This window comes from Bacillus rossius, chromosome 17, assembly GCF_032445375.1.
Source record: "Bacillus rossius redtenbacheri isolate Brsri chromosome 17, Brsri_v3, whole genome shotgun sequence".
NCBI lineage: Eukaryota > Metazoa > Arthropoda > Insecta > Phasmatodea > Bacillidae > Bacillus > Bacillus rossius.
This window is the reverse complement of record NC_086344.1, coordinates 23,331,355-23,352,583: the sequence shown is the minus strand read 5'-3', so window position 1 is coordinate 23,352,583 and position 21,229 is coordinate 23,331,355. Positions and strand designations below refer to the sequence as shown.

Sequence of the window (21,229 nt, the reverse complement as noted above, 5' to 3'; positions counted from 1 at the left end):
AACTAGTGACTATGTTTGTAAAAAGTGATTAAAAATTTGGACCATATATAAAAGTATCCGGGTACAGTCAATTGATTGTTTTGTATTGATATCTGTTTGAACCATCGTTATTTTTTTTATGTCTTAAACTATCTTGTTTTTGACCCTTGAGACCTAAATTGAGATTTGGGGAGTAGATCGGAGGTACTCTTTGTGATACGGATCACAAGAATAATGGGATTTGACAGTATCACAAAAAGAAACCCTTTGTTAAACTAGAGAAAATTTGTACTCACTCCTGAGAGGTTCCTGGTTGCAAACCCGGCTGCCAGAACTGCAACAAAACAGAAAAAAAATAAGTAAGCCGCAATCCGTTGGACTTGCATCCCTTGACCCTGGGGTTCCACAGCAACAATTAGTACATTCAAGACAACCTCAAGTTTTCATTCACAGTTTATCCTTAAATAAAATATTTACCACCTGGTAATTTAGATACATGTATTAACGACAAAGAATTTGACTGAAAATATTAAGAAATTTTGTAATACTCTTGAAGCAAAATTAAAGAATGCTGCAAAAAAATAACTGCAGAGGTTAACACCGGAACCAAGAATGCTAACTGTGCTGAAATAAGCTCTTTCTATTTGGCCGCCTTAGTGCTTCATCATACACAGAGCTTGGGACAACAACCTACGTGATTCCACATAACTAAGGCTAATTCTGTCCAGTATTTTTTTTACATCAAATTGTGCAATGATGCTGATAGACCTGATACATACAGGCCTTCCTACAGGTGTCTACAACAATTAAAAATAAAATTGGAGAGGGAAACACAGTACACCTTGCACCAGGGCCTCCAACATGTGGTTTTTGGTTAATTAGAGGTAATTCATAATTTTGAATAATTACTCAAGTCCATAATAAACATTTAAAAGTTTCATGTGAGGACTTTTCTAAACAACAAATATTTGTGGTAATGGAATCCCTACAAAAGGCTTGATTGTAAAAGAGAAACTTGAACAAATAATGCATAACCTAAGTATGTCATTTGAGTTTTTTTTTGACGTGATAACGTCCTATAAATCGATGAATGCCGGCTGCACGCACGAAAAAGCATGACTCATTGTCACGTTCTGCCTGAGCCGAGCGTGCAAGAAACGGCCAACCACCATGCGAGAAAATCATCTATAATATTAAACAGGTTAAAGAGGGCTTTTTAACTAATTGTTCATGATTATATTTAAACAAATTATTTAAATTAAATTTGCAGAAACTGTAAATAATGGTTGAAAATTAAAAAGTATGCAAATTTTTCATCAATGTTTTTTGACATTATAACATAAAAATATTGTCCGTTAACCGACTTTACAGACAACCCCTTTTTTTATGTAACAACTGACCTATACTACATCCCTTTTAAGAAGTTTTCCCTGTTAATAAGCTTTTTCATTCAGTCCCTTGAAAAACGTCTTACAGGGTTTTACTGTAGCTTTTTAATGGTAAACTGCAATAGCGTGCCATTTTTAAACCTGACCGGTCTTATTTATGGTCCATAAATCTGCATAATTTAATGTACTTATTACATAATATTATGCTGTGCTACTGGTTTATACCGTTTTACATACTATTATCAGCTGTCTTATTTTAAAATTCAGTATTTTAGAAGTAACTATATAGCGCACAACACAAGAATTTTTACAAACAAATATATAGCACATAACACAAGCAATTTAACAAATAAATTTATATAATCCCTTAACCAGCAAAATTCTGCTCAAAGTGTGTATCAACATTATCCACCTTAAACTTTTTAATCAAAATTTGTTGTTAGAACATTTAATTTTCATCACTGACATCAACTGTGAGATAATATTTTCAGCGTGTTGTTACAGGTTGCTATAAGCTTTGAATCCAAAAATTCCCTGACATTTACAGCTTTTCCAGATCTGTATCAACAAGATTCCCACACTATCCAGACACAAATTATCCCAGAACACACTTGGTGTTGCTTTTTGGGTGTTAGAGACATACATGCTTTCAGCCAAATTAACACCATTTTAGACAGATACCTGTGTGTGTGTACAATTGCTATAGATCCACCCCAAAGCTATTGAACGTAGGCTATCAAACTTGTACGCAAGCATCCGGAAATTAGTTTACCCCTTTTGTGTTTACGGTAAAAAAGACCAGGGTTTCACAAAAAAAAAAAAAATCAACCAAATTTTGTGATCAGTAAAACGTTTCGAGGTTCCTAAACGCTGACGGAAAATTTTATTTTCGGTTTAATTTTGCGGTCACAGGAACAAAATCACAGAAATATTGGTGATTTTCCTGATCTGTCCAGATTATTTCCCGACCATTTTAATTTCCCTGACTCGTCCCTGTTTCCCACATGTTTGGACTTGTAAATATTGCGTGTAATTTAGTGTCTAGTGTGTGAAACATTTGAATTTCGAACTTCCCGCGCTGCTCACCAGCAGCGCCAAGTTTTTCAAGTTGGCTGCCCTGCACCTTCCGGGCAACGAAGCAACAGTTGTTGTTGAACCGTCATGGCGGTAAGTTGTGCTATCGTGCACGCTTGCTGCCAATCGAGTTGTTTGCGAGTGCATGATCATTAATTGTGTCGTTTTCATCTGGACTTTACAGTCTCGCACGTCTCTGGACAAAACACCACAACCGTAGGAAGGACGGGAAAGGGGGAAACTCACCGCGCCGGGGTAGGTGACGGGCGACGCGAGGCCCAGGCCGACCAGCCCCGCCGCCTTGTTGTGCATGGCCGTGGCAGACACGATCTGCGCACTCGACATGCTCGACATGGTCTGCAGGGCCTTCTCCTTCGCCGCGTGGTCCTGCGCACCGGCACGGCACAAGCTCTACAGCACACCCCCGGCTTCCATCACACCACCTTCCGGCAGTCCGTTCACAACAAACAACACTTCAACTTCAACGTTAACTAAACCTAGTTTTTCCTTATGAGTGTCCAACAAGCACAACTTCAGTTACACGGCACACATCCGACCCAAAACTCCTATTCTTCCCGCACTCTGGTTTAACACGTCCAGAGTAATTGAAGCAACGGCCTCTTAATTCCAAGTCTCGACTCTGGCAAATCATCAGGTAGTGCTGTCATCATTTGTGTTTTTTTTTTTAGTTCTCTTAGTCCATTTTTCTTTGTTTGTTGACCATATTCGTGTCATGGAATATTATGTGGTGTTTATAACCTGTTGACAACAGCAATTTTTTGCTTAATTTGTGTTTTTGTGTTTTTGTCTTTTGGGTATTTTTTTTAGTTTTCTTCTACAAAAAAAGTGCTTAGCAATGGCATATGTCCAAAAGCTTACATCAAGTAACCTAGCTTTTTCCCTTACAAGTGTCAGACAAGCTCAACTTCAGTTACACGGCACACATCCAACCAAAACTCCTGTTCTTCCCGCACTCTGGTTAACACATCCAAAGTAATTGAAGCAACGGCCTCTTAATTCCGAGTTTCAACTCTGGCAAATCATTAGGTAGTGCCGGAACATAGAAACAATTCGCCGAGATACTGTACTTTTAACATGCAATTATTATATAAATAAAAATCCAACAGGTATTGATTCTGGACACTTATTTCGTGAATGAAACATTTAAAAGGTATAAAGTTCAACACCGTAGTCAATAATTTGGACCCTCGAGACCTAGATTCAGATTCCAGGGCTATGTTCGAAGTACTCTTTGGGATTCGAGAAAAATGAGATTTGACCCCATCACTTCTGAAAGCTAAGTAAGTGTGTACAATTAATTAATTCATCACAACTTAATGAACTACGAGAGGAGATGAAATGAGAATGGAGCATTGACAAATCAGGGGCACCGGCACTGACCCCGGGGAACGGAGACGGCCGCGACACTTACCACTTTCAGCTTGGCCTGTATCTCTCGCAGCTTCCTCCGAGCCAGCACCTGTATGTGCGAGCTGACCTGCTTGCGCGTTCTCGTCTTGCCCGTGCGCAGCTTGATGTACCTGGCTATCAGCTCGTTGCGACCTGCAACAAGGGGGCGCTGTGCCGTCTCTCCAACCACTCATCACTGCAATCCTGACACCTCTCTGGCCAAAACTTCAAGTTTGCCTCATTATTCATCTATAGAGACCTGCAAAATTCGCCGATTCATTTCGTGATATGCTACAATTCAAATAATTATACCTTAGCGCTACTTCTAACACTGGTTCACTGTTAATCTGGATTAATGAGGGCCAATTAGAGACCCTCCCTCAAAGAAGTGTCGAATCACAGACACTCAGTCGAGACGACTCACAAGTCAGCAGCTAATGAACAGGTGGCATTTGCCCGATTGTGTAGAGTGTAGTAGAGTCTATCCTGGAGGTCACTGAACCCGCGATTTTTGCAGGTCTCTATTCATCTATATTAATAACACAAATGTATACATCCCCTTCTAACAAAAACCATGGTTATCATTATATAGATTAACTATTGTATCGAGTTTAAAATTCAGACAAATTCTTTCTTGTGATTTACCAGTAGGTCACAGCTATATCCATTTCAAGATCATTTTATTCAACGTGTCTTTTTTGTCTCTTGGTTGTAACCTTGGAAATTTGGTGGTATAGCCATGTTGAATCCTCAAAAAAAAAAAAAAAAAAAAAAAACACCACCACCACTGACTTGCTTTTTTCCCATCCTTGTTGAGTTTTACAATTTAACCAGTTTTGATTCGTCGATCTCGTTGGTGTCAGAATCTCCCATGGATTTTCAAAATTTCTCAAAATTTTTTTAAAACAGTTGGCAACAGTTTTTGCACGACACCTCAACACGTTTTTGACGGTTTGTCATTGCAGGAATCTCAAAACACCACAACAGGCACAAATTCAGAATTTTTTTCCCAGAGATATTTTGGACTGTCTGAGAAATCTGTCTTTTTTTCTAGCAGAAACACTTTGTGCCACTGTCCATTCTTCATCTACACCAGTTCAACAGTCCTCAAATGTCGACCAATGCTGATATTACTCTAATTAATTTAGTGCACAGTATTTCTAGTACCAGCAATATATAATGTGTTATCAGAAAAGTTCTTTTTTCATCTGGAATTTAGTAACTATGTTGCCGGGCAACATTGAGTTAAAACCATTACAGAATATTACTAAATAATTTATTCAAATACAAAAAAAAATAGTGCAGAACAGACACCAAACAAACAGTGCCATCTATACTTACATACTCAAATTATGAAATTCCAATAAACAACTCAAAACATCCAATGTCAAATCAGCATAATTTAAAGATAGCAAATCAAAAAATCTTTGAATATGAAATGTTAGTACCAAATCTTCAAAGTTCTTTGCGTTATTTATGAAATATGACCAATCTGAAACGCAACATTAGCTACCATTCCTAAAACAGCGCAAATGAAAAAATACATAGTGTTGATTATGGAATGGCAAGTTTCATTAAGCATAGGTAGCCCAAACTTAGAATATTTAATTATATGTACATAAGTTAGTCTTTCAGATTAAATTTTTATGTTGCAAAAATGGTTAATCTCCCATTTGTAACTGTGGATTTTAGGGAATACTATATATTGTGTGTTGCTAACTTTGCTCTACTAACCCACATATGCATCTTTTTAAACTCAACACTGACTTCCCCACCTCCCCACCTCCCCTCCCCAACCCAAATTGCAAATCACCACTCTGCTTTCCAGAGCACAAGCAGCGTAATCATGAAGGGCATACCTATCTACGTTGTGTTCTTCAAATTAACTGAGGTGGAGTTAAAGATGATATGATCATTTTGGAATAAGATACAAAGTCATTCCTACGTACAATTGCACACAATCAAACATTAACATAGCCTGTCTCCCATCTCATACATGTTCAAACTGACATTGTATAGCAAGTAACACTTATTAATTGAACGACAGTAAATGGCAAATTTCAAAGTTCAGATTTTAAATAAGGCATTACACACTACAGTGCTCAAGTTCTAGGAAGCAGATCGATGCAAATCTACGATTAAAAATGGTATTCATGGGTGGGAGGTAGTCAGATCAGCAGTATCCAAAACAGCTATTATATACACAACCAACCACACGTTAAGGTGTGTTGAGTACCATGCACACAATAGCAGACATAGTACTCAACACAAAAGTATTCCAGTATATCCCCTTTTTCCACACGGCAATAACTATATAGCGACAAAAAGAAGCATTTCTGGACCTATTATCCCACACATTTCTACATCTTCAACACGCCCTGCATATATGTGCCCACAGTTTTGACTAGTACTTTAGTCACATCCTGTATAATCTAAAAAAAAAAAAGTATGACAAGTGCGCTGTTGATTAAACAGTGTTTTAAAAAGTAGTCACGATACGAGTAGGGAATTCGAGGCTGTTCTACCGCAATCTCTATGAAGCCCGAAAACGGGGGCGAAGAAAACCCCCGCAAATGTCGGATAAGCCATTATTTCGTGGAAGGAGTCAATTTCCGAGGCCGGAGATCTGTCAATTGAGGGGGGTGGGGGTGGGGGTGGGGGAGTTGGAAGGGGGTTGAAGGGAGGATAGAAGCCGGCTCGCTCGCTTCTAGCCCACTCCACTTTGTGAGAGACCTCCCCCCAACAAACCACCCTCCCACACCCCTACTACACCCCGGCGCTTCCGAGCCGCCCCCTCCTACTCCAAACCCAACCCTCGCATCTTTTCATTTTCTTCCCCGGGGGCACTAATTGCACATTCTTGGCATAGTTCGCGCACCCCGGTATTACGGGGTCGGCCGGAGAAGGGGTGGAGAGTCGAGGGAAGAGGGGGGTTGGGGAGGGAGGGAGGCAGCTCCAAGTTTCGGGACGCCGCTCCTCTCTCGCGCCGATGGCTGATGGCTCGGTGCCCCTGAGGGGGGGGGGGGTGAGTGGGGGTGAGTTGGGGGGTTAACTTATTCTCCCCGGCGCCATCCAACTCCACTCTCGACCCCGACGACTCCCTCCGCTGCACGCGCGCGCGACGGACAGAACGAAATAATTAGCGATACTGCCTCCGACTGCACGGTCCCGCTTTCGCCCGCCAGGGTTCATTCTCGCTCTTGTCTTGAGGGCCCCTCACACTGTCTGCACAGCTGCTGCTCGAGATGTCACAGTGGCGTCTGATTACGAAAAGCATTTAAGGGATACGCTAAAGGCGGACGGGGCGGGTATATCTTTTTTTTTTTGACGTGACAACGTCCAATCTATGAACCCCGGCTGCACGCACGAAAAAGTGTCCCGTTACGCTCATTGTACGCTTGCGCCGCATCTTATCTCTCTTCCACTCGATTGGGACAACCATCGATTTGACTTTTTCGAGGCACATTAAACTTGAAACACTCCCTATCGTTCCCTACTTTTCCTACCATCGTCCTATCCTTAACAGAATGACACAGATTGGAAGAAGTTAAATAGCAAACATGTATAAAAGTTAAGGTTAAAATAATATATCTTCGTTAAGGTAATAAACATATTTGAATTAATGAGTAAATAAATAAAGTAAATTTATCAATTAAATTGTAGATTTCATTTCACTCCTTCTTTGTATCCATAAAAATAGTGATAATTCAATAAATATTATTCAATTTTATTCATAAAAGTATGCAATCATTTCATCAAAGTTTTGTTATGACGTTGTCACGTTAAACAATCGTCCATAAACCAACTTTACAGACAATCATTTATTTATTTTAATGAAAATTGCTAAAACGCTAGTTACCAAAACGTTTTTCAAGCGTGAACCTTGAAAGCGTCCAAGGGAACTTGAAATACTGCTCTAATATTCATTTCTCCGTCATACAACGTTAGGGAAACCACTGAAATATCATGGTCGCTCTATGCACGATGTAAAGACTTGCGCCGAGTCCAGAGGAGAGACTACTCTAGAAGCGCCAGCCAGCGTCACACTTATCATCCCGCCTCGCCGATACAGATACGCCCCTGGCAACATGGACGCTTGTCTTACTGAAAACTAGTTGTATTCCCGATACAATCTACTTTTCTATAAACAGAAACCGTAACACCAATTTTCATATTTCGTCGGCTTACTTCTAAAACCTCGTAACTCCATTTCAGTCAATTTTACAGGAGAACTTATATATGAGCTTTTGGAGCACGGTTTCGACTGACAAAGATACGAGGTTTTATAATTTGTGAATAGAAAAGAGACTAAGGGCCGGTTTCACCAACGTAGTTTAAGCAAATTAATCTCGATTAGTTTCAATATAAACTCGTTTAGTCGATTGTGCGTTTCACCACATGCGTAATCTCAATTTTCCAGAGTAAAGCGAGATTTTATATTAACTGGCCAAGTTCTTCCAGTTTGCGCAGCTAATCTCGCTTAACGTATGTAAACAAATGGCTCGAGCAGCTTACGATGTTATATTTGAAGAAGAAGAAGATTCGGATGGAGAAAAAAAAGGCCACTGCAACCAAAACAATCAGCATGAATGCCATAAAATACCTTACCTGCGCATAACGTTTCAATTCGGTTGTCGGCATGTATCTTTCTCGCCAGTTTCTCCCACGACGATTTCAGCTGGTCTGGCATTTGGTGGTATTGATTGCAAATCAATTGCAAATCGAATTGAATTCAGCCGCAATAATCTCCCATTCTTTCGCCTTCTACTTTGTGTGACAGCATCTGTACGACGATTTTCAATCACAGAGAAGTGTTCCGTTACCTGATCTAATAAAACTGTCTTCTCATGTGGCGAAAGAATTCGACTTCTTTGTCGCTTTTCTTTAATTGCAGCTGAAACTGTACCATTGCCAATCATGTTTATATGCGATGTGACAATTTCCACGGTATTACTAATTTTTCAAAAAAAATAAAATTAAAAGTTTGATGCGGGCACCATAATTTACGCTCGACCAAAAGCTGCATCTACAAGAGGGGAAAAAATACATATTCGGTATCTCCGACAGATATTAGGGTATATTCGCTAGGTAATGGGTGTTTTTATGTGGAAGGTATTTATAAATCGAGTTTTGGACATCTCGATCAATTTAAACTTATCTAACGATGGTGAAACACACGTCGGAATTAAACTTACGATTATTCTTCATCTAGTTTTGTAAATCTCATTTTGTAACAAAATCAAACCTGCTTGGTGAAACCGGCCCTAAGAAACACTAGAGAATTGCCCAGATTCGTTTACACCTGACCCTGCTAAAGTCGGAAATACAAATGCTTGTCGCCGTAATCCGTCAATCACGTGACGTGACCTACCGCAATAAGATGGCCAAATTAATTGCATCCCTTCGTCCGTCAAAAGTTTCGCAACTTCATACTTTTGACGGACGGACGAAAAAATTATAACGTCCAAATAGCAGCAAGGTTATTAATGCATCATGCCAAATCTTATTATATTAGAAGGTATTAAAGTATGTTTAACTGTCTAGCTGCTTTCAAAATTATTTTTTCTAAATTTACGTTTTAACACAATTTAAAAGCGGTTTGTTTTTAAAACCAAAATGGTCCGAGTCACAGAAGTGTAGTTACTATGCATATTAACTGTGGAAATGTGCAAATAAATACCAGAGTGGGAGAAAAAAAAAAAAATTCCCCATGAGTTATAAGTGTTGAACTTAAGTTTTCTCAACAGTTGTCAGCATTGAAATGGAAAAACATATCATGACGGACGAGCTGAGTGTTTTAATCGCTTAATGACCCCGCTCCATGGTCCATTCTACACTTGGTCAGCGGGCCTCCACCACCAAGATAGGTAGTTATTAGTTACTGCCAAATATCCCTACACTTCCCGTTTATATGTATTTATTAGGAAAGCAAAATGGTGTGCTCCACCCATTGCTTGTCGCTCAGTCATGACTTTATCCCATCCTATGAGTGAAAGCACTTGTATGAGGGCCTGGTTGTGTAAGCTCATCGTTACGTAGTATACTCCGGCGTTGTCGACCTTGTGTGTATCTTGTGCTGGTTGTGGGCGAAAAGCCGTTAACCATTAAAAAAAATTGGTTGTCTGTAAAGTCGGTTTACGGACGATAGTTTAACGTGACAACGTCATAACAAAACATTGATGAAATGATTGCATACTTTATGAATAAAATTGAATCATTTTTATTTTATTAATAAATAAATACTTGAAAATTTATACTAGTAAACAGATTTTTAAAATGCAAGAATATTTTACCTTTATTGCCGAAATTGTTGTTGTAATAAGCAATGAAAACCACATTAACTTTTCATTTCACTTTGAAAACAGTCCAGTGGAAGAGATATAGATGCGGCGCAAGCGTACAATGAGCGTAACGGGACACAGCGTAACGGAACAATGTGCGTAACGGGACACTTTTTCGTGCGTACAGCCGGCGTTCATCGATTTATTAGACGTCACGTCAAAAAACACTGTAGCCGTTTGCGCATTTGAAGTAAAGCTTCATATGAATTATGCGACTCCCCAAGTATACAAGAGCGCAAGTCTGCGATTGTGCCATAATCAAAACTACATAAATTCACGTTGCATTTTTTTTCGATACCCTCTGAGCTTTTACACTTTTTCAGGTACGCTGTTATAAACGTAATAGTTTCCCTCAAAAACTAAACCGTTGATGTTTCGTATAGTTATTGAAAAATACGTCATAGAAAAATTTTCACAACCAAAACAAAAAAAAAACCCACTTCGTGTTTTTTTTTCTAAGAGTTGTGTGCAAACTTAAAAATGAAGTATAACGAAGAATTTCACATGACGCGGTTAAAGCGAGCATGCAAATTGCTACGAGGAACCAAAACAAATTCTGAGCAGCGTAAGCTTTTTTTTTTTTTTTCGTTTACGGTTCTTCCACACGGTGTTTTATAACCTGGCCCCTTTTCCACTCCTCCTTTTTTTTCTCCTTCATTTTCTTGGTTTACATCCAAAAAGGCTGTCAGCCACGTGATCTTGGGTCATATTCACGAGATTCACGAAACTTCACTCTTATTCTTGAAGTCCCCAGACAACCCAATTTATTCCAAACTATTTCAGTATTTTCTCATATATTTTTTAACTGTTTTCGGGGTTTAAAGCAAACATCTAGAAATTAAAATTGCAATTAAATTATTTTTGTTGTGCAAACATCTTAGTTCTCGGTATGCGGCATCTGGCAGCAAGTAGTAACTTCGTGAAAATGTAAGTTGATGAACGAAAATGTGACACAAAGATGGCGGACCCACGTGTAGCAATATAAACCCGTATATAATCACTTTCATAAACATTAGGGTACATTCCGAAAGTATTGGTGCGCCCAATGAAACTTTATGATAGTGAAACTACCCTGCAATATATTATTAACGAAGCAGTAATTTTAAAACATAGTGTGTGTGTGTATTCTTAAAATGATTTACGGGAGCCATACAAACTTAATTTTAACATTAATGAACCAAGTTATCTTACGTAATGTATTTGTCTAAATATTGTGTTGTTTCAAATTTATAAATCAGTACTGGTATTCTTTTCTAAGAAATTTGTAAAATTCCAAAATGGTTCGATGTAACACTGGCTGGTTCCAGTTTCTACCATTAAAAAAGGCTCCAGTGTGTACTGAATAATATTAAATAAATAAATACTAACCGTCTGGATTATGTTTAGTTGAATAGACTTCTACGACCACAGCAAAACCTGCCGCTATCGTAAAATGATTTCTTTGAAATAACTGGGAGTGACAAGGCGTCAGAAAAATATATTTATTATTTGCAATAAAACAATAAGTTGTTTAGCTTGGAAGACATATCAGCCTTGAGAAGAAATTCGACCTGTAAAATGGTATGTACGTTTTCAAATTTCCTGGTGAACCTTGCAGCAGTTGGCAATCCTATGCCGGGGGGGGGGGGGGGGGGAGGGGGGAGGGACTATTCTCATTACCAACCCCTCGGAAACAATCTGGAGGGATATAAAATTATCTTCCCCAGGTTAAAACTATCAATTTATAGTTTTTTTTGTAAAAAATTTAATAGGTACTCTACTTGAGTGTATATTTTTAAACTTTAATATCTAAAATCAGGTAAAAACCATAGTTTTGAAGACTTTTAAAGACTTCGGAAAAGAATTAAGATTTAGGTTATGTTATTGTTGCGAGCATACTGGAGACGGGGCCGCGAGAAGAGGCCGGTGGGCCGGCTAGCAGTCAGCGGCCATGTTGGTCCCCAGTTCGGTTCGGCGTGGTCCACCAGCGTGGCACAGCGGTACTCTCTACCCTCCCCCCCCTGCTTCGCAACCCCTTCCCAGGCGCTCTCAGTCCTTCTGGACGGTTCTACTGGCTCCCGGAGGCCGCAGCCTGGAGTGGGATAACTGGGACGCCACTGTTCCGGGAACTTCGGTCGGGTGTCAAGTCGACCCTGACGACGCCACACTTTAAAAAGGGGTGCGAGAACATTCCAGAAGGGGGCTACGGGTTTCTTGACGGTAGCCTACAACTCACGTAGTTTCGGTTCCCTACCACGTTCGTGCAACTTCGGATTTCCCTCAAAAATTGAAATTTAAAAAAAAAAAAAACGAAGGGTTAGGTTAGGTTAGGTCAGTCACAACATGCTTGAACTTCTGATTTAGCGGCTGAAGTGGCGTTAATACCAAAACGTAAAACTTCGGAAATCTTCGGAAATTCTTGCAGGGAACCGAAACTACGTGAGTTGTAGGCTTCCCGTTTCTTGACGAGCGAACGCGGACGACGAGAAACGGGGTTTCTGTGCGGAGACTAGTGAAGCGGGACTGAGCTGTGTTTGGGACAGAGGTGCGAGGTAAGACCTATCGGAGACCAGCTCCATTGGGACTGTACGTAACCTGTGGACTGAACGAAAGAGTGATTAATTTGTGGACAGACACTTCTTAACCGTTGTAATTTTAATTAACAGTGTCAATCACAACATTAGTGAAACATCTGACCTACACCATTTTTTTTCGGAACCTGTTTTCACCACTAATAACATCATCAGAACCTCGGACTCTACACCCAACTGGGAGGTTTCCCACATTACCCGACACCTTGCCGCTCGAAGATTGCCGGTAGAATTCTGACTCGCCCCGTTTATATCGGAATACCTAGCCCCAAGGGCGGGAAGTGGCGAAGAAGCGGCCCGCTTCAAAGCTTAACAAGCTAAAACAGCCCCCGCGCGATGGATCGAGGAGAGAGGGGGGGGGAGTGCGGGGGAGGGGAGGCTCGCCTCTACCTCTGGCAACGACGATCACGGTCTAAAAAAAGAAAGGGGGCTCCCGGTAAGGTGGAAAAGTGGGTGGAAGGAGGTAGGGAGTTAGTAGGAAGGTTATGACGTGCGCTGTTGCAAGAAAATGGTAGTTGGAAGAAGAGCGCGGATGGGAGGAGAGAAGCAAAGAGTGCAGAGAATGAGGGGAAAAAACCAGCTTCCGAGCGAGAGGAGTAAAGCTAAGAGAACCAGGGGTGTAAAACTCGTTACAAATCGTAGCGCGCGAAAGCTTTACAGACCCCCACACGGGCACAGTTGGGGCAGACGGATGCATGGACCATTTGATACCACTACCGAGAACAACTGTCAAATTTTAGACAAGTTACGTGGCACAGACTGTACAGCAAATTGTACATAGTGTTCCAGATAATTTAATATACTTTCGCATTTTAACCATGACTCATCATACCCACCATGTTTGTTCTCCCAACTGTCACTTCTTGCTAGTTCCAGATCTTCACGAATCAACTTTTTTTTTGGGGGGGGGGGGGAGGAGATTATGGTGTCCTAGGGGAAGGGGGGAAGGAGATTGTGGTGTCTGTGGGATAATGTTTATCGTTCCTACTTCACAGTTACGATTTTGCAAACACAGGCGGGCCCCACCCCCTAAGTGAGGCTTTTTGATTGACCATGACTATAACCTTTTATTAGTCAGGCAAATATTTATATTCCCAATATTTGCCCGACTTTTTTTTTACAGCGAATTTAAAAAAAAAGAAGAGAAAAGGCAATAAAACAAAGTAGAGGGCGGTCACAAGACCTAAGCCTGAAAAAATGTGAAATTATTTGTTCCAATGATTATTATGTTATCAGTTGGAACAAGGCTGGTAGGCTGCCTGTTATAACAACCTGAAATAAAGGCCGGGTGAAAACGATAGGTTAATGTTGGAAATACCGTGCTCAGATAAAAAGCTCTGCGATACGCCCAATCTGTCCGGATACGATTATTTCGTTTTTGCAATGCCGATGTTAACGATATATCAACACCCGATGCAAACGATATCGATACTAACAATATCGATGTTAACAACACATCGGCACCCGATGTTAATATATTTGCTAATTGTATTTTATTTTAATATTTTATATTATATTAAGCATGATGAAAAAATGATGACAGTGAATTTCTACGATGTGCGCGCGCCATGCAAAGAAATTTTAACAGGATGTAAAAAAAAAACTACATACAAATAAAAATTATACACATGCTTTTAAATCTTATACATTAGTGATTAATATTGAATACTGGTCAATTTCATTACAGATATTTATCTACTGTGAATATTGGTGGTAGAAATTGTGTTTATAAACTTTTTCAAGTGTATTTTCCAATGTATTTATAAAAGTGAGGTTATGTTCAGGTGTGTATAATTTATTTGCATTATAAATTATTACATGATTAAATAAAATTTAACTAAAAAAACTTGAATAATTAAAGTTTTTTACAAAAATTTTTAAATTAATATTAAATACTTACTGAGTATTTTTTTTAATTTATTAAATTTATGTTTTACCAATTGTATTTAATTTTTTTTATTTCTATAAATTATTTGCATGTAAAATTAAAATTAGTTTTTTTTTTTACTACGCCAAGTAATAATAGCTTATAACACGCGTACACAGAAAACGCGTCCATTTAAAAATTTGAATAATAAAAATTGCTAAGCAATAATCGCCGGTAAGGACACAGAGAAGTGGACACTGCGCAGTCCTACAGCGCACAGGCGGATTCGGGACGCCTCAAGACGGAACACTAGCCTCACTGGGCGGGGCGGAGAGACGTCTGGTGGGAAGGAGGAGGGAATAGGGGGGGGAGAGACTGTCCAGTTATTGACCGTGTCCAGCGTCGGCGCAAACCAGAGTGTGAGAGGGTGAGGGGGTGTGCGGGCTGGGAAGAAGGAGGAGGTCTCCCAAGAAACGCAGTGAACACTCCTCCTCCCCACCCCTTCTCAAGCCAAAATCCACGGTCGCCTACGCTACTTCAGCCCGCAATTTCCCCCTCCCCCGCTTTCGTGCTACGGCGACACACACGCAATTCCCTACCTTCCTTCCTCCCCCCCTCCCACAATAGGACAGGGGCCGACGGGTGTCCAGTCTTTCCTTTGTCGTCGACGCGACACCAAGGGGTTGGGGGGTAGGTTCCATGATAAGGGTGGAAAGGGGGGGAGAGAGTGGGAAGCAGACTTCGTCCCCTTCGCTGGAAGCTCCGAGAAGGCCCCCTTCCTGCTCCGCGCCGGAAGGAACACCTTCGAACTTTCACAACTTCCTGCTTCCGATCCGCGAAGAACGAGCCCCCGACCAGCCCGAGCAAAATGGCTTGATGGGGGGTTGGGGGAGGAGGGGGCGTGAATCGATTTGCGAGCCTCGGTTCCCATCGCACACCACGGCGGAGAGTTCTTTCCCTGATCTTAGCTCTCGGTACACGGTATATTTGGCGCGAGTCATTCCGTGAATGCGCAACCACGGCGCCGGCCATCTGTGACGGGTGGAGCGAGAACCGAAGTTCACAAAGCCAAAGGGAAACTTTATACCAGAATTAACTGTTCAGTGAATTTTAACAAAAAAGAATCAGGTCCGTAGCTGGGGTTTAACGAAGCCATTTCATTATATAGTTTAAAATTTCAATCAGAAAAAAAAGAATGATTCGTTAGTCGGCGTATCTGCTCCGGCAGCGAATTCTAGCGGTTGGTGCAGAAACTACTTGTGATTTGCGTCCAAAAATTTAGTTGAATACACAATTTAAGTATATTTATTATTTTTGGGATTTATTTACAAATAATTCTAGATTAAATTTTGTGTGCCAGTATTTGCAACAAGAGAACACATGAATTTGCTCATTACCGAGGTTGATGTTACACATCTCTGGCAAGTACTGAAAGACTCACATTTTATTTTGTTAAATTCAGTTATTTTTTTAACAGGGGATCCACATAATTCAGTTACTTCCCATAGCCAAAATTACAAACTTTCCTGATGCATTTTTAGAAATAATTTACCTATGGCGGTACCAGTTTAAACAGAACCTCGCATATGCCATTTTACAGTGTGTATGACTATGCAATAAAATGCCATCTAGAAAAAAATTATTCAAAGTCTGGGAGCAAGACCGGAGCATTGCATTTCCCTTTCAAATTACTACCACTGAGGGATTTCCATGACTTTTCCAGGTTTTCAAGTAAACACCTTACTTTACAGAAGGTAGACATTCTATTAAAGGAGTATTTCTAAAATGGTACTACAGAAGTTAATATGCACCCATTAATTTTTGGATAAACACTGGAAATTAACTTAGGTGTATAACGGAAGCATTATTAATATTAAGACCTTAATTTATTGTCTTTGACTGAATAAGGAAATAGTCCTTATGGGATGCTTTTAGAAAACAACAGGCAAACGAAAAACCAGAGAACATGTGTTATGGAATCTCATCCAGAGTGAGGGTACAATCAATCAGTTGAATACTGTGGTTATCTATGGCAACATTTTTTTTCCCCACACAATTAAAAACTAGCATATTTAGCTATTTACAAAATCATCTAACTTTGTGCACAAATCTCAGTTAACTAGAAAAATATTTCTAGATAAGAAAAGAAAATAACTATCTATTAAAATAAAGCCATTGCAGCCACTGAATGTTGCGTTCAATTCACCGAACCGACGATAGGTAAGTTTTTTTTTGTACGTCTCACATTCCAACCACCTTGACCCTGATCTCCGTAACATACTCTTGAAAGTCATTTGGAGACCAGCATAAGGACTACTATGTCCACCCACATACAGATCATTCTAGCACGTCATTGCCTTTGGGACTAGCTGCATCCTAATAATTTGTAGAATCTTTCCGTGACAACAGGGTGATATACCAAGTTACTATGCTTCTTTAAATTAAGTTTTTGACCTGACAACGTCTAATAAATCGATGAACGCCGGCTGCACGCACGAAAAAGTGTCCCGTTACACACATTATTCCGTTACGCTGTGTCCCGTTATGCTCATTGTACGCTTGCGCCGCATCTATCTCATTTCCGCTCGACTGTTTATAAAGTTAAGTCAAAAGTTAATGTGGTTTTCATTGCTTATTACAACAACAATTTTGGCAATAAAGGTTAATTATTCTTGCATTTTAAATATCTGATTACTAGTATAATTTCATGTATTTATTCTTTTATTATTAAAATAAAAATGATTCAATTATATTCATAAAGTAAGCAATCATTTCATCAATGTTTTGTTATGACGTCACGTTAAACTATCGTCTGTAAACCGACTTTACAGACAACCAATTTATTTTTTGGTAGTTTTTAAAAATATAATCACTAAATAACAAAGGGTCATCATTTATCAATGGTACTATTATCCATATAATAAGTGTTTAACCATTTAAGTAAATGCCAGTTAATATTTCAGTCCTATCAATAAAAATGCTCATATAATTTATTCATATAGTTTTGAATTAAAATTTTGTTTGTGACTTTTGCAGTAAAACATTTAGTATATCATTTGTATATGAATAACAATTTTATTTTCTAAAAAAGCTTAGACACCTTGTAGCATTGCACAATGAGGATTTGTTATATACATATATATTTTTTTTGGGTCATAAGAATATTGATTAAGAGTAACTTTGATATGAAAGATAGTAATTATTTAATATGTAGATAAGGATAGTTCAGAGTTGTTAAGAATTGTTATTAATTACTTTGGTTAAATTTCATGGAAAGCCTTAAAATATTTATTTCCTTGAGATACTTAATTATTAATTTGAGGGTTAACTCCAGTTCATAATAATTAATTTTGATATTTGATAATTAATGTCAGTAATTGTTTTGTTTAAAGCAGTATCGATTATAATTTTACAGGACATCATTTTTAAACAAAAGTTTTTAATATGGTATGAATTTCAACTTTGTTTACTAAATTTTGAACATTGTATTTGAATATTTTGGGTAATTGTATATTTTATTGGATATTGCTAGTGTAATATTTTGAGAATAGTCTGGAAGGTACAGAAGGAAGAGCGGACAATCGCGACACTCTGGCGCCAGAAAGTTATTTTCACTTTGTAAATGCGTGTTTTGGATTTACGCGTCACGTTGTATGCACAGCTGTAGCGACCGTCTGGAAGGGTCTCTGGAGGCTACCACTAGCCAGCCAATCAGGGCGAGCCCTGCCGTCAAGTGATGTGCCCGTACGAATTTCCTTATATGGTCATGTTTTGGAATTATGTGCGCTGATTGGTCAGTTGGCCCACGGGGTTGCCTCCCTTGTGTTCACCTTTACAAGGGAAGGTAATCTCGTCGACCAAGTCACTTGTTGCTCAATCAATGCCGAACTCGGTCGCGTCGTCGGCAAGTCGCAAGACATCATGGAAAGTTACTAAGAGATAATTTAATGCTTAGGGGCTGGGGCCAGGCCGTATTTTTTCAACCTAAGTTCATTGTTTTTCGGACTAATTAACTAGAAATTTAGGCCCTAGGCGTCGGCATCGGCCCGACTTCGTGTGATTTCGGTCCGCGATCGACGGTACCTTGAGTTATGTAATTAACCAAGGGACATTACTAAGTTTTTTTTTTCTTTGGCGAGTGACAAGACTCCTCGACCATCAACGGCAAGATGTATGGTGCTGTGGTATGTATTTGGACCTCATCCTATCAAAATTCAAAGACATTGTTAAAATTTGTATAAGAAAAGACAAAAAACTGTGCAAGTAACGAAGTTTTTCTAACTAAATTCATTTGTAAAATTGTGTACTGAGGCCAAGTAACGATGAGAAAAAACATTTTTTTTTTTAAGAAATAAATAAAGATAATATAATAAACTCTTTTATTTCCAAATAACGCAGAACCATCGTAATGAAAAATTCCTCAGGAACATTGTTTGTTTTGTTACGTTTCTCTGTGTGCTTAGCCGGGCAAAACATACAACGTAACAACCTGAAATTTTCATGGTTTTGTAAAAAAATTTTTTTTAAATTTATGAAACATCCTTAAATAAATAGTTTTAAAAGAATGACTCCATACAAACTGTTAATTAAAAATTGTGTAAGTTTATACTCTAAATGATTCTCTAGTTGAAATATAAATTGGCATATGTCTATTGAAGCAATAAAAGCATTTATATACAATCGAATAAAGTTAAAATATTAATTTCATTTACATCACAGGCAAATATACAAAACTAATTAGTGAACTAACCACTTAAGTGTGCTTTGAAGGATAGAATTTTTTTAAATTAATATAACATTTTCTTACCCCAATTCAAAATTCAAGAATTCAAAAACGTTTTAGTAGCTGTTTTTAATTACTAACTAATAATTTATGTAATATTAATTTTTATTTCTGTTAATTTTAAAGTCAAGTAAAAGTATTCTTTTTTGCAATTTTTAAATAATTTTCTGTTATTTTTCTTGTTGTAATGCCGGCTAAGACTGCTGTGGTCCGATCTCGGACGGCGATGGCAAGTAACAATGTTACGAGTAGAGGATTCAATCCCAGTTCTTTTTTCTAATCCCGGGATTATAGACAGGTAATGAAAAGTCAGAGTATTATACAAATTGTCAGCTGTATATTTAAGAAATAAGTAAATAATGTTTATAAAATAATCAGTCAAAAATGTACGAAGTTATACTACTTAAATTGCTTAAAATAAACAAAAAAACTTCTATCTATAAAACAACAATTTAAACTTCCAAAACAAAAATCAAATCAATTACAATTAAATTCCCAAAATAATCATTATTATACTACAGAGATCAAATTAATATTAATCATTAAACTCAAATGACCAGATGATATACATCTTGTACAAAAGTTAAATAAAATTCCACTTCAAACTTCTCTTAAAGTAAATCAACTACTTCTGTTTATAACACTTAAAATTAACACTTTAAACTTTCGAAAAATCAACTTAATTAGGCTTAAGTAAGCGTTCCCATTACAAACACGTTATTCTACAGAAATCAATGTCACCTTATCAAATTGTATTGTGAAGATAAAATCTAAGAAATAATAATGCATCCATGTTTCATCTCCAAGCTTGATTCTCAGTTTGTTGCACATGTAAGCAGAGACTGGAAAACCCGTTCGGGGGCAATGGAAGTTGGAGAAATTGTAAGTAAATATTTATAAGTTTGTTCCCAATTGTATGTACCCTTGCGTGGAACTTACTTCAAATAGATTAATTTATTGTTTAATAATTTCAGTAAAATCAGTTTTTAGTTTCTTTGAAACTGATAATGCAGTCAAAATAATAATGGCTTTTTATTTATATTATTTTTTAGATTCCTTTACAATTCCAATGAACCTTTACAACAGCTGTGGGGGGAAAAAAACCAGGAAATAATATGAACCAGATCTGGAATGCGAGTCCAGTGTTATTTCAGGCACCGTTCCAGGCAGCTAGTGCTCTGGGCAGATAATCTTCAGTTCCCCCCCCCCCCCCCTTCCTTTTACAGTTCCCACCAAAACATCATACAAGTTTACATATTATCAAATTTAAAACAGGACATTATGCAACTAAATACTAAAGTTTTTCAAAAACAGGGTCATATTTAGTAAATGGTTGTTGCAGTTTTATACTGCTGTTATAAGTACTGTAATAAAATATGAGTTTTAGTATACTATATATTATCAAACAAGTTTTAAAATATTTTTAAAGTATTTGGTATAATGCCTGATATTTTTAAGGGCACTGTAACAGTTAGGTTATGCTAATATTCCCCCTTGATTCTGTCCATGGCAGTTTTCTATGGTATGGTGAGAATGTTACTCTCTTTTTGAAAATCAAATCATTACTGTACATTAAATTACTTATTTTTTTCCATCTCTCAAATTTTTGAAGTGAAAACTTTTTTGGGCGCGATGAGAGTAAAATTTCAAAGCCGAAATTTAATGCAATGTTTTCGTGAAGAATTGTTGTGATGCAAACAGGGCAGAAGAGATATAAACAGAGTACTATGCTTTAAACTTTGCTGGGCTCATTTTCACTCTCCTCTTTGTTTGATGATTCACCCCGCCCTAAAAAATATAGAACAGAAAGAGAGATA

At 38.3% G+C, this 21,229-nt stretch overlaps 1 protein-coding gene across 4 annotated transcripts in view; it reads right to left on the bottom strand.

Annotated features, from left to right (window-relative positions):
* LOC134540754 (transcriptional enhancer factor TEF-1) overlaps positions 1 to 21,229 on the bottom strand; it is a 268,214-nt gene that overhangs the window by 29,822 nt on the left and 217,163 nt on the right. For 3 of the 4 annotated variants that reach the window (XM_063383655.1, XM_063383653.1, XM_063383654.1), the window contains 3 exons: positions 3,874 to 4,004; positions 2,688 to 2,828; positions 276 to 313 (listed from right to left, as the gene is read on the bottom strand). In XM_063383655.1, the coding sequence (XP_063239725.1) occupies positions 276 to 313; positions 2,688 to 2,828; positions 3,874 to 4,004 (310 nt within the window). Of the gene's footprint in view, positions 1 to 275; positions 314 to 2,687; positions 2,853 to 3,873; positions 4,005 to 21,229 lie in introns of all 4 variants that reach the window. The other variant, XM_063383652.1, reaches the window with a different exon arrangement.